The sequence below is a fragment of the Camelus dromedarius genome, chromosome 14 (assembly GCF_036321535.1).
Source record: "Camelus dromedarius isolate mCamDro1 chromosome 14, mCamDro1.pat, whole genome shotgun sequence".
Classification (NCBI taxonomy): Eukaryota; Metazoa; Chordata; class Mammalia; order Artiodactyla; family Camelidae; genus Camelus; species Camelus dromedarius.
The window spans coordinates 38,953,657-38,967,496 of record NC_087449.1 but is presented as its reverse complement, the minus strand read 5'-3'; the positions used below and the strand labels follow the sequence as shown (position 1 = coordinate 38,967,496).

Below are 13,840 nucleotides of genomic sequence, written 5' to 3'. Positions count from 1 at the left end.
AGGATTCATTGTCCCCAGTTTATTGCTAAGGAAACAGGCCTAGAGAGAGGAAGTAACTTTTCTAAGAACACATATATCATGAGTAACCCAGTCAGGATTTGAACTTGAGTCTGTTTGGCCCTGAATCAGACTGTTTCGCAGCCTTGCACTTGGTTCAGGGGCTTCCCTCACAAGTATCCTCCTCCCCTTCCCACTGATTTCTCCAGCATGTGAGATCTTGTGCTGGGTGACTTCCAAGATACTCAACAATCAAGATATCCAAGATCAAATGGAAGCCAAGGGACTGTGAAAACTCAGAGGGAGCAACTAACCCAACATTGGGGGAAAAGGGAAGCCTTCCCAGAGTCCTGAAGGATGAAAAACAGTTAACCAAGCAGAGGATATGGGGGCATGGAGGATAGCCTAACCCAGCGTCCAGAGCATGGAGTGCTCAGAGAGCTACAGATAGCTTGCAAGGCAAGACAACGTCCTTGCCTTGGACACTGCGAGTGTCAGGAGGGCAAAAGAAGAGACAGGAGAGGTAGAAGAAGAGTCTGGAGAAGTAGGCAGAGCAGGTCAGAGAAGGTGTGTATGCCATGTTGCAGATCTTCTGGGTGGAGAACCCAAGAAGGGTTTAAAGGGGGAGGGGGAGCAAGGGTCAATTTTGCACAATACAAAGATCACACTGCATGTAGTGTGCAGGATGGGTTACAGGGAGAGAAGCCGGAGATCAGAAGGCCAGATAGAAGACAGCTGCAGATTTAGAGAGCTTGAACTAGAGCAGTGACATCCAAGATAGGTAGAGCCAGTGAAAAAACACACAGGGATTTCTTGGCTATGCCAAGGGCAGTGCAGGGCTCTGGGTTCACCCATATGACTCACACATGGCCCCGTCCCTGGAGTGGTCAGCCCACCGATAAAAATTTGTATGAGCCATACTGTGAGTAGAGATGGAAGTACTTCAACGGGAGAAAAAGATATTTTTCGGTTAGGCCTGGAAGGATGAATAGGAGATACACAGAGGTGCAGATGAGATTTAAGAGACTTTTAAAGTTAGACTCTGAAACGAGAGGATTGAGTGTCAGTAACTGAAGGCGGGTGGGGTCAAGGACGACTCACTCTCAAGTTCCTGGAGTGAGCACACCTGAGAGGATGGTGGTATCCCGTTAGGAACTGAGAACCCTGGAAGAAGGTGTCTGTTTGAGGGATCCTGAGTTCCACTTCGGCCGCGTGGGTGTGCGATGCCTGTGGCAGCTCCAGGGGATGTCCAGGAGACAGCTGAAATGTTGGGAATCCTCTAATAACGGGACTGCTAAAAGGCTAGGGACTGGGGGCGGGGCAGTCGGGACTGGCAGTGGGATGGCCCGTGGCGATCGGGAATTCCTACGCCTCCTCCCCAGACTAGGGTAGCGGCGCGGGAGGCGGGAGCCGGGCGGGGCTCCGGGCGGAAGGAGCCCTGCGTTGGGAGGGGGCGTGGAGTGGGATGGGAGGACCTCCCAGCCACTAAAACTGGGGCGGGTTGGCTTTGAGGGAGGTGGGAGGGACCCCAGGGCGGCCCCAGCCGGTTGCTGCCGGAGTGCGAGCTGCTGTTTCCTGGCCCCAGGCCGGCAGCGCCCCCACTTCTTGAACTTTCACCCTCGGCGCGCGACGGCAGCGGATCACGTGATCAGGGCCAACATGGCCGCCGCCGCTGCTGGGAGCTGAGGTGCCGCCGCCGCCGGGCAGCCGGGGGGAATCCGCCCGCATCGCCGCCCTCGCCGGCCGGGCGGCCGCGGGGCCCGGAGTGCCGGAGGCTGGGGCTGGGGCGGCACCGCGCGGCGGCCACGGTGTCCCGCTAGAGCAGTCGAAGGCGGCTATGCCGAGGGCCCGGAGCGGCCGGCGGAGCAGGGGGGCCGGCGGGAGGGAGGAAGTAGGTTTGTTTACGGGCTGTTTGGGGCGGGGCAGGCCTGGAGCGGGGTCCGGGGCTGGGGCTGGGGCTGGGGCCAGGACTCCAGGATGCGCTGATGCTCTATTCTCTATTTTGCATCTGCCCGGGATCTTCTCCCAGACCTTCCTGCGAGTACGAGCCAACCGGCAGACCCGACTGAATGGTGAGTCTTGCGCGGCCCCTCCCTCCGCCCCACCCCCGGCCTCCTCCCTCCCTCACTGCCTGCTGCTCCTGGCTTGCCTGGGTCTCTTCGACATTAGGGCCCATTGGCTTCTTCGCAGTGACAGCGCCAGAGTATGTGCTTTCCAAGGCATCTATCCTCAGTTTCCCCGTCTGTCTCATGGAGGTTATGGTTCCTAGCTCTTACCCGAGCCTCTCTAAAGGCCCTGAAGAACCTGGGGGGCAGTGTGTGCCAGAGAACGAGGAACAAGCCACACAATTCCACTCGGGAGCTCAGCTTTGAATTTGCAAACCGCTGGGACCTCACTGTACAAGCCGGCAGGGCGCTGAGAATGTTTTTCTTCCAGTTTTTAATCAGTGCCCAGTAGTATGAATACAGCCTCTCTGCTGAGACTTGACAATGCAGTGAGATCTGGAGTTCCCACGGCAACAGGCACTAACTCATCCCAGGGCTCTTTGAGTTATCAGTCGGCCCACATTTCACAAAGGTGATCAGCGTGGGCTCGACAGCTCTTAGAGGCCTTCTCTGAAAGCACGCCATGTATGCACTACTTGGCAGCACCCCGCCCCCCCCCCTTTTGGATTCAAACCTCTGGAGCGTTAGTGTTTGCTGAACACAATTGAATGATCTAGTTTTTTGTGCTGACTAGGGTGTGGTGTATCTGAGGGTTGGCTGTAAGGGGCTTGGGGTCTCTAGGCCAGTTGGTAAGTGAGTGAGATCGTGAATGTTCAAGATCCCCAGTTCCTGCTACTTGGTTTCTGTACCAGGCTGAGACCCAATCTGGGAAAGGGAGAGCATTATGGGCCAGCACCACGTTCGGCATCGTTATCATAACTGAGAGGAAAGTGTTAACACACAATTTGTAGATAAGGAAACTGAGGCTTGGAGTGTTGAAGGTGAATTGTTTAAAATCACACAGCTGGCATGTACCTGAGCCATGATTTGAACGGAAGTTTGTTCACCTCCAAAGCTTGTGCTTCTCCGACCATGCCGTTCTACCTCCGTGGCCAGACTGACTTTTCCTGCTCAGTGTTAGTCTCTAGGTAGGGAGCAAAACTTTCCCTACCATGCTTCAGTAAGCTTAGTTCAGGACCTAGAAGATGAATGGTGAGAAAGGTGAAAAAATAACCAAACCTGCCATGCTTATCTGAGGATTTCCATGTGATGCCCAATCCATCAGAGTGCTTTCTTGGGACTGCAAGGGACCTTCTGGCATGGGTGGCCTGGGCAAGGAGAGCATCCAGTATCGTGCCTTCCTTGGCAATTCTATGAGATTAATTTCTTAATTCAATTATCAAACTGTCTATCTTAGTCCCCTTACAGAGAGGAACTCCCTCAGGCTCTAGGCAAGGTAGGGGAGAAATCTTTGTATTGGCACCCTGCTCCATACAGGCTTCTAGAATTCTCAGAGTCCATTGCTCAATGCCTTTCTGATGTCTAACATCCCTTCTCCATCCCAGTGCTGGCTCTAGAGTGTCAAAGTGGCTGGAGCCTAAGATTCCAAGGGTCAGGACAGTCAGGGTGAAGGAATCTAAAACTTTGCAAAATCAAGTGGGACACCAGAACATATTCACATATCCTATAGTGAGAGCACAGAAAATTGAAGAGATGGGCCTCACTGCAGACCAAGGTTTCTCAAACTCCTTGCTCAGCCCTGGTGGGATGGTTCCTTTGCTATTGATATGGGTCTTTCTAGGGCTACTCTGTTTTGGAGTTGGAGTAGCTCCCTGCCTCAGATCCTCAACATGCAGGAGCTGGGGCCCCAAGTGTATTTCTTGCTGCCCTAGCGTACTCACAGGATCAGTTTTTGTCGTTGCTGATCAGTTGGGGGCACTCTTAGGACAGGGGAGGCTCCTAAGCTATGGAGTCAGGCCTGGTTTTCTATGCTGCTTTTGCCACTTTTTAGCCACCTAGATAACTGCCTTGATCTCTCTGAGCCTTGAGTATCTTCTTCTGTTAAAATGGATAATATAATCTAGCTTCAGGATATAGAATAAAATGAGCTACATTGTATCAGATATCTGACTCTGAACCTAATACACAGTTGAAGCTCTGAATTGTAAGTTATCAACTCTCACTTGCATCAACTTTCACCTGTATCTTGCTCCCAAAACTGCACTGATGAGCTTTCCCAGGTGAAAGTTCTCCCTGGCACTGCAGTGAGGAACCCTTCCCTCCGTGGCTGGCTTCTCATCCTCCATCCCTCCATCCCCCAATCAGTCTGGTCTCAGAGTGGCTAGCTTTACTCCTACTGTTGCATAGGGAGGGGCTAGAGGGACTAGAGTGCCTTGTTTTGACCCCTTCCTGCTTCAGTGACAGGAGGGCTGCAGAGAGGGATTAGTGAGCTAATTAGAAATGATTGCATCTCTCAGCATTAATTAGTAGTGCTGTGGGCTTGCAGTGTGCACTTTGGAATTGAGCCCCCTGCGGGACAGCATGGCAGACAGCCCTCTGCCTTGGGGGCCTGCCAGCCCCTCTGCACTGATTAGAAATAAGGGAACAGGTTTGGGTAGGCACGGTAAGGGCTACCCTCTCAAGGTACCCTGAGCTGTCTGACTCACACCCTCTAAACCTTTATGATTTGGCCTTAGTCTCCTCTTCTGTAAAATGGGACTGGTGGACATGCGAAAAATTCTGCCTGGGGTGATTCTACATAGGACCCTAAGGGCTGTACCTCAGGGCTCTTGGCCTGGGAACAAAAGGCATTTTTAACTGATGAGTGAACAGCTGGCCAAGTCAGGCCCCTGGAGGAACCTTGGGTTCTAGCCAAGAGATGTTCTTTAAAGTTGTGTTTCTTGACTCCAAAAGAACCCCTGATCTTGTCCTTCTGGGGAGATACCTAGAAATGCACAGTATATTTGCTCGTTGGACTCATTGAGCACTGCAGGTAAGGAGAATGGGTTGAGCTTGAGCCATCTGTGGCCAGAGTAGACACTTTGCTGGCCTATCACCAATCTCCCTAGGTGCTCTTGACAAGGCCCAGTCCCCAAAGGAGCAGAAGGCTGCATAAGGAGGGCCAGATCAGGCACTGAACCAAAGGGCTAATGGCTGACAGGAGGTCAGGATGTGTCAGCTTCACTGGGACCTTAGGAGCTACAGTGATCTTCTGCCTGTTCTGTGCTTTGTTTTCGGTTTCTCCATGCAGCTCGGATTGGGAAAATGAAACGGAGGAAGCAAGATGAAGGGCAGGTATGTCCCCTGTGCAGCCGCCCCCTGGCAGGATCGGAGCAGGAGATGAGTAGGCATGTGGAGCATTGCCTTTCTAAGGTAGAGGGGCCATCACCACCTACCTCCCCTCCCCTGCCCTCCTTCCCCTGACACTAGCCACTGACTGCCTCCAGGTCTGTGGGCTGTTGGAGGTCTCTGTGTAGTCTCAGCAGCTTCTTCCTCTATTCTTCACCCTCTTCCTTTGCTTTCACTCTCCCACTCCTCCCCTGGGGCTCCAGTGGAAAATTTTTGGGAAGAGGCCCAGGTCTTTGACCTCTAGATTGGTTTACTTCAAAGGAGCCCTAGAGCTGGGGGCCCGTTGGGCATGCCAAAGCTGGGGGCTAGGGCTGTGCCTTCCCTGCAGGCCTGGGGAGCAGGTAGGGGTGGCCAGGGACCTGCATGATCCTGCTCTGCTCTTCACAGAGGGAAGGCTCCTGCATGGCTGAGGACGATGCCGTGGACATCGAGCATGAGAACAGCAACCGCTTTGAGGAGTATGAGTGGTGCGGGCAGAAGCGGATACGGGCCACCACTCTCCTGGAAGGTGGTTTCCGAGGTACAAGCAGCTGACACATAGGTGGCCAGGCCTCTGCTGGGTATCCATCTGTTGGGAGCCGAGAGGCCAGGGCTGGTGGCTGGTCATCCGTTCCACCACGTGGGAACTGCTGCTGGCAGGGCTCCTTTGTGACCGTGCTGCCTGCCTGTGATGTGCATATTAAAATGGATGTATTTGGGTGGGGAAATGGAATTGTGAGGCTGCAAGCTAGAAGTGACGAGGGGGGCTCTGAGCCTCGGGTGATGCATTGAAGGTGACAGCCAAGCCGCGTTAGCACCTGCATAAAATATTAAAGGGACGGTTATGCATTTATCACTCCATCCCTCTTAAGGCTGATAAATGAGAATCCAGCAACCTGCTGTACACCTCCAGCACTGGGGGCCCTGAGGGCTTCCAGGCAAACACATTGGATTTTCCTCCTCCTCCTCAGCCCCACGTCAGGGAAATCAGTTACAGAGGAGAGAGTGAGTTATGGCAAAATTTGACCTCCCATGAGCTTCTTTGGTGAATCTAATTTTAGCTCTCATCCCATCCCTTCTCCCTGGGCACCCTCTGCCCTGAAGCAAGAGGGGCCAGGGCCCAGCTGCTCCCTGCTTCCCTTGGGCTCTCCCCCACTGCAGCAGAGGGCTCTGCAGGCCCCTGCCCAGCTTCACTGCCCACCTGGCTCCTTGGAGGGGTATGACTTGGCCTGGTGGAAGTCCCCCACCCCCACCAGGTCAAACAGACTGGTAGGTGCCCAGGGCCACTGTCCTCTTGTCAAACCCCCCTGCCATGGGCAGGGCAAAGAGGGAGCTGTCTGCCTCCTAGCCCCCAGTTCTTCTCTCTTTCTGTGCACAAGCACAGCTGGCACTGCAGCTTGTGGTCATTAAGTGAGCCAGTCTGCTTCCCATCTGCCTCCAGTTCTCTGGGCAACACCCTTGGGAGGATTGCTGTGTCTGGTCCCTGGGGAGTTTCACAGCAGCTGGGAGGAGGGTCTCTGCCTCATTGGGCCTGTGCTTCTTGGGCCAGTGCTGAGGAACAGTCCCTGCAGTGCCATCCAGGGCAGACCGGCTACGTGAAGGGGCCACAAGCCCAGGTGGGGCATTGTGCCTCTGGGCTTCTCTCACATTGCCCAGGCTTTTGGGGACAAGCCAGAGTGTAAATCAGAAAAGTTAATCACACCAAACCGTTTTCTGAGCCTGAGCACTGAGTTGGAGAATGGCCATTTGCCATTTCAGTCTGGTCCTGTCCTGGAGTTTGACTGTCTGAGGCTCTGGGAGGATGAGCAGCAAAGCCCAGGATCCCATGACTTGGACACACAGGTGTCTCTGGCAGCCCTGCAGGGACAGTTCCAGCCTGCTGCTCGGGGTTCACTCTGTCGGCAGCTGCAGATACTCACATCTTCCATTGCCGTGGCAATTTCTTAGTCAGGTTTCTTGGCACAGAACTGGACCTGATGGCTTCTGGGCACCAGACAGGGCTTAAGGCGATGAAGCTGCATGGGGCCTGCTGATTTGACCAAGTATTTCCCAGGCGCCAGGACGCACTTACAGAGCGGGTGTGAGGGGTTCTTCAGCCCTGGGCGGGTGTCAGTTTTCCCCGAGTGTTTATGCTGTGAGGTTGTTCCTTTCAAGAATTCCTGAGGGGAGTTCAAAGGGGGCTTTTCTTTGAGCGATTTGGAGAGCGAGAATGAGAGTGAGACTTGAAGAGGGAACAGGGGCCGGAGGTGCCTTTATCTGCAGAGAATTGCTCCGGCTTTCCTGATAGAAGCTGCTGCCGCCTCTTAAACAGCTTAGTGCAGTCAAAAGACAGGCAGACTTGAAAGGCTGTTTTACAGCGAGATCAGCAGGGGCCACGAGGCAGAGAGCAGGGCGCAGTGGAGCGGAGGAGGCTGAGGCTCCTCGGTGGGGGGGTGCTATCAAAGGAGGCCCTGGATGATCCTGAGTGCCTCTGCCCCCGAAATCCTGTCTGCAGGAGCAGCCATCTGTCAGTCTACCCTCCTCTGCCAGGCCCGATAGGCCCAACTCTTGGGGGGTTGGGTGTGGCCCCACCAGGCGGGCTGGTGTCAGTGCGGCGCATTGATCGCCCGCTGGGCGGGCTGGGCCGCAAGCCGGGCAGTGCGTGCTTAATGTGATTGAAAGGCAGTTAAAATGGCGGTGACCTTTTCAGGAGGAATTAGATTGCCTGCCAAGACCGGTTAGAGGGAGTGATAACGCCGGCTGAAGAAGCTGCCCAGCCGACTTCAGAGAGAGGGAGCAGAAGCAGGATGAGCAGGCGAGCGGCGAGGCCCATTTAAGCTGCACTGTGCGTGCTGACAGAACAGAGATTGCTGTCCTTGTTAGATATGAAAGGATTGAAGAATTGCAGATAAGTTCCTGTATCCGGTCATCCCCTACCCCCCACCCAGACCAGGGCCCGTTCGTCATCCTCGGCAAAGCTTCCCACCAGGCCCGCTGGGAGCTGGTCTGATGGAGCAAATTGGTTGCCTTGAGTATAATCTGCTGTGGGGCCAATGAACTAGTGAGAGTTTTGGGTGGGATACTTGGCCGAGGGGAAAAGGCCTTGGAGATGGGACCTGTGGTTACTCAGGGTGAGGCCCAGATAGCTCAGGCCTGGAAGTACTTGGAATTGGTACTTTTAGGACAAAATGAAAGACCAGACAGAACAGGTAAGCACCGAGTTAGGTCCAGCTTTAAATAGATCGTTAAGAGCCCAAAGGAAATAGGTAAAGATTTCAAGAGAGTAGTTTGGAACAAACTTTCGATGTCTAGGAAACACTCTGGCCTTCCTAGTTCTAGAAGAAACCCTGGGCTGTGAGCCTAGCTGTTGGTACTCTCTGAACCTTAGGTTTGCTAACCTGCTGCTGCTCTTCCTCCCCACCCAGAGTTATAACTGCATACAGGACAGCAATGGAGCCTAGTGCTTCACCAACATTGCCCTAAAAGAGCTCAGCAGTTAGGGAAAAAAGATGCTCTTCTGGGGCCCCATGCCATCCCTGGGCAGAGCAAGGGGCCTCTAGGCTAAAGCAGCAGGCCACAAGGAAAACCTGAATACACAGCCCTTGTGGACAAACATGCTCCTGCCTATAGCCAAAGGAGGTATGTGACAAATGAGCCACAGCTTTCTTCATTGCCTGTCTCCAGCTCTTGGGCCCAAAGAAGAGACTTGTGGGAGCTTTGATCCCTCCCCTGCATTGGTTGCCAGTGAAAGTTCACCCATCTGGTTTGGGAGAGCTTGGAGCTCATCATATTTGGAATGGACAGGCTGGAAAGAGGACGTGGAATGGTTGGTTTCAGATTCTGTGACAGTGATGTGGTGGGCACATGAGTGGTGAGATGGATGAATTTCCCAGGAGGCAGCACAGGAAATGGAAGGTGTTGCAACTCCATCTTTGAGCCCTGGAAGGAAATGCATTCCTAGAATCCAGCATTGAGTCCCTTTGAATCAAACAGGTTGAGGGAAGGGACAGGGACAATACTAAGAGAACCAACTGTCCAAGGTTTGTGCTCTGCCCAGATCCTGGCCTAGGGACTGCATCTTTCTTGAGTTCCTGCCTTAGATTGAGGCTGGTTCCAAGTAGCCTGATGTGCGATACCATGGACAGGACAGGCAGGGCAGCTTTGGCACAGATCTTTTAACTGGCTATTGCTTGATAAAACTTTAGTGCCAGATTATGGGTCAAGGGGCTAAGAGGTGTGAGTCCAAGGGCATGAAGAAGTAGGCCTAGCCCTAGATGCTGGCTCCTTCGGCATGTTTGTTTCCAAAAGATGGAGCTGCTGATGCTAAATATGTCCCCGAGCGCAGCCCTGCTGCCTGGTCCAGTCTGTGACAGGTGTTGGAACAGCCGGCTGCTGGAGGCAGTCTTGGAATGGAGACTGTTAGGGCTGCTGCCCTCTAACTCCTTACCACCTTCAGTTGTAACTGTTGCCTGGTGGGAGGGGCGAGGAGAGGTGGCAAGGAGCAGGGCACCTTCTGTCCCCTGTGGCGACTGATGGGGATTTAATCGCCTTTTGCAACACAATTGTTAAGCCAGGACAGAGTGCCGGCAGAAGGAACAAGTATCAATGGTTTTAAACGGCGTCTGTCTCTCTGCGTCTCTCCTGACGTGAGGCAGTGAAACGCGTTATCGAGGAGGCCCGGAAAGTGGCTAAGTGCGTTTGACACACGCCAACTCCCTGCCTCCACACTGGATAATTGCATTGTCAACTGTTCAGCGAGGTGGCAGGTGACACTGCAGGCCGATTGATTGTCCCGCATCGCAGCTCCCCAGACTGTCAGCTCCCCAATCGATGGCGTTTACACAAGACACCGTAACTGCATCTGTAACTAATTCCAGTGTAAAACTCTCCGGAAGCTGCTGCTGCGCCCCCCTTCCCACCCCCACCTCTCCTTGGAGTGTGCAGGCCTCTGGAGACCTCAGGACTCCTTTCTCCCTGGGCTCTGGTTTTGTTGGGAGCAGCAGGTGAGGAAATTGATGACTCTTTTTTGTGGTTTCAGGTTCCAGGACGTTACTGCCCTCAGTAAACGGGCATCTTCAGTTTCTCAATCAATCATCTGATCAATTGATTAAATTAATACTGATTCCCCCCCTCCCCCACCCCGGCTTCGTGATGACCCAAGAAGAAATGAGTTTATGGGAGAGGAATCATTTTTATAAAATTTAGATTTGCTTATCATTTCTGCATTTAACCTTCTTGCTCTCTATTGCTAAGTATCCACTTGGAGGGAGGGGGTTTTTCACACTGCCTGCCCTCCCAGGACCAGGCCTCCCCTCTGCTGAGCATCATTGACCATCAGGCTTAGTCTTCCTGTGGGCAGCAGCCCAGCCCTTTGTGCCACATTAAGGTGGGGCTGAGCTGCAGCAAGGGGGCCTCCCTGGTGACTAAAGGGTACTCTGGGTCATCCTGCAGGGCCCAAGGGCAGAGTCCCTTCCCTGGACAGTAGCAGCAGGAGTGGCAGCTTGCCTGTTATCCCCAGAGCTACACGGAACAGGAGCCAGAGGCTTGGAAAGGAGTTCTCTGTGCCATCTTGCCTCTGAGTACTGGCCTGGGATATTCCAGCAGCTGAGAACATAAAATGACTGTGGAGCCTTCTTCTCAAAGCAAGGGGAGGGGGGGGCAAGCTGGCAGGGGTGCTGTCTGCATAAAACGGCTTTATGGCCGTTTCTTTTTATTATGATTCTGCCAGAAGTCAGCAAGTGACATTTCATTAAGAAAATAAAGTTTAATGTGCTGGGAAGGAGGTTGGAGCAGGCTAGGGTAGCACAGGAGTGAAATCGGCGGCGGCAGCCTGTTATGAACATCTGTGGGGGTAGGGAAAGTTTCCCAGCATCTGTCTCCACTGGCAAGATGGGGTCAGGGTCAGAGTAAACTGCTCAGACCAGAGACAGAGAGGCCTTTTCTGTGACAAACAAGAAGTGTCGTGCTCTCCATCCTGCGAGGCTGGTCAGAGGAGCAGAAGGTCGCTGCCCACCTGAGAGCTGGGATCTGAAAGGAAAGATTGTGGCCTGAGAGGTTTCTCCGGGCCACCAGCCAGGCAGCCCTCCACCCTCCTGGCAAAGGCTCCCAGAACCTAACAGAACAGCATTGTCGGTATTTAGCCATTACTGCTGGGGTGTGTTGTGTGGCACCTGCTGTGGGCCTGGCCAGCTCTGCTGAGCTCACAGCAATGAGTCAGACTTGGGCTTTTCAATCTGGTAAGGGACAGTGATAATACATGGTGTAATAAATATGATTTTAGAGTTGCACAGAAGCCTGGGTGGATGCCAAGGAAGGGACCCCTATGTAGAAAGATCTAGGGAAGTCTAACCCACACTCAGCACCTTGAGGGTAGGGATCAGATGTGAGAACCCTGTCCTCAGTGCCAAACCAGGCAGAGAATGAGTTCAGTAAAGGTTGAGAGCATGTTGAAGTGAGTTCCTTCAGGAAGTATTTATAGAGCAACTACTCTATATTAGGTACTAGGAGTTAACAGAAGGCATGGTTGAGCAGAGTCATACTTGCAAAATGAGCAGGAATTTGTTCTGTAGACCAGGAAGGAGACATTTCTAGGCAGAGATAACAGGAGGTACAAAGGCATAGGAGCTTGAAAAAACATGGAGGGTTTGTGCAACCGCAGTAGCTGTATTCCACTGGAATATGAGTCCTGGTCCAGGCCTGGCAGGCAGTGAGACTGCAGAGGACTTCTTCGGCCACCAGGCTGCTTCATGCATTGAGAAGCTGGGACTTTTCCTGGCAGTTTTGGGTGCCCTGTTTCCTCAGCTTTGCCATGGAGCCATTCTGGGCTGAGGAGTAGTGCCAGGATTCTCCGCTGCTCCTTGCCCACCCACGAGGCAGGGCTGGGCAGGGCCAAGCTAAGCCGAGGACGTGAGGCCGACTACTGAGCTGCGTGTACTTGGGGGAGGGGGGTTGGCAGGGCTCGAGGGGCACAGGCTGTAAGTGAACCTGATAGCTACATTCTGATTGATTGCGGAGTTTGTCTCCCAAACTGTCAGAGGGTTTATAGAGGTGCCACTCACCCACGAGGCAGGAATTGCTTGTCAGGACACCTGGCCATGAATAGGAGACAGGGCTGTAACTTGGTGTTTGCTCAGCTTAATGGCTCTGCTGCTGACCTGCCTGCTGCCTCTAGTTTGTTGGTGCCTCGGTGTGGAGGGCAGATGAGGACTGGCGGGGAGGGGTGGGGCCCAGGTAGTGCCTGACCTCTCTCTCTCTCGTGCTGCTTTCCTCTGGGATATGTGGAACCTTTGTGAGACCAGAGACTGGAGGAGGAGGATAAGGAGGTGCTTTTGAAATAGGCTTGAAAGATGGAGAACATTCTAGATGGAGTGGAAAGCCTGAGCAGGACAGGCCGGGTGATGTCTGAGGTGTAGTAAGCAGCCTGTCCGTATACATGGGGCTTATGGAGTGAAGTGAGGGGAAGGGTGAAAGTGGAAAAGTGCGGCATCCTGGTCTTCGTGGGTCTGCTGAGGAGCCGAGACTTGACCGTGCATGCAGCAGGGCGCTGCAGATGGCGGTGGAGCAGGGAAGAGAAGGGTCAGGACTGTGGCAACAGGGTGAAGGAACAGGTGAGAGAGTTGATGACTTGTTACAAGTCTGTTACCCTGATGAGAGTGTAAGGCCCTGAGTGTGGGAAGAATGGACAAGAAGAGATTTCTGAGATCATCAGGCAGAACCCTGAGCTGCTTCGTATCTCTGATTTCGCTCACCCCAAATCCCATTGCTTTCAGCCTTTTTTGTCCCCAGCAGGGCTGCTCTTCTGGCTAGTGAGATGTGGTCTGAGACTGGGACCACTGGGAGAAGACAGGGGTGGGGAGGGAGAGGCAATTTTGTGGCCCCTGACCCTTGGCTATCAGGAAGGGTGGCCCTGGGAGTCAGACCACATGGCAGGTGAGTGGGCCTGGAGTAGCTTCAGCACCTCACCCCTAACATCACCACCGCCCCACTGGCCGAGAGTCTGCCTGTGGCTGCCAGATACACCTCGGTGGGGTCATCTCCTGCCCAGCCCTTCACCCTGCCTCCGCCCAGCCTGGCTGCCTTCATGGTCTACTTTGAGAAGCAGGTGTGCATGCCTACTCTCCCTCGTCTGTCCCTTCTAATCCCTTTGTAACTGCACTTGTCCAGGAATCCAGGCTGAGTGAGTTGGGGATGAATAATTAATGTCAGGCGCTTCAGACATCAAATATTTGAACAGCTGCCTGGTGTTTTTGCTGGCAAGGACCTGGCGGCCAAAATCAGGACGTTGGCTGGGGGTCCCGCTGTATGGCTGGCTGTGACTGGCCTTAGCCAGCCTGCTGTCTCTAGTGGACTTGTTAGGCTAGACCATGGGACACAGGGTGTCCAGGTTCTAGATGGGGGTGATCTTATAGACCTGAATGTTTCTGTCCTCTTCCTGCTTTTTCTAGAACTGGAAGACAGGTAGACAACAGGCCTAGACTGGTTGTCTCCTAAGGACCTGACCTAGTGTACGAATGGGCTAGTTTAGGAGCAGAGACCACTTGGAGCAGCAGGCA

General features: G+C 53.6%; 1 protein-coding gene across 3 annotated transcripts in view; it reads left to right on the top strand.

Annotated features, from left to right (window-relative positions):
- The window catches only part of RNF220 (ring finger protein 220), a 210,415-nt gene that overhangs the window by 189,434 nt on the left and 7,141 nt on the right, over positions 1 to 13,840 (top strand). The window contains exons 1-4 of one of the 3 annotated variants that reach the window (XM_064493642.1): positions 1,673 to 1,888; positions 2,027 to 2,069; positions 5,233 to 5,354; positions 5,718 to 5,850. In XM_064493642.1, the coding sequence (XP_064349712.1) occupies positions 1,835 to 1,888; positions 2,027 to 2,069; positions 5,233 to 5,354; positions 5,718 to 5,850 (352 nt within the window). In that variant the 5' untranslated portion in view covers positions 1,673 to 1,834. Of the gene's footprint in view, positions 1 to 1,672; positions 1,889 to 2,026; positions 2,070 to 5,232; positions 5,355 to 5,717; positions 5,851 to 13,840 lie in introns of those variants that run through there. The other 2 variants (XM_031465590.2, XM_031465589.2) reach the window with 2 other exon arrangements.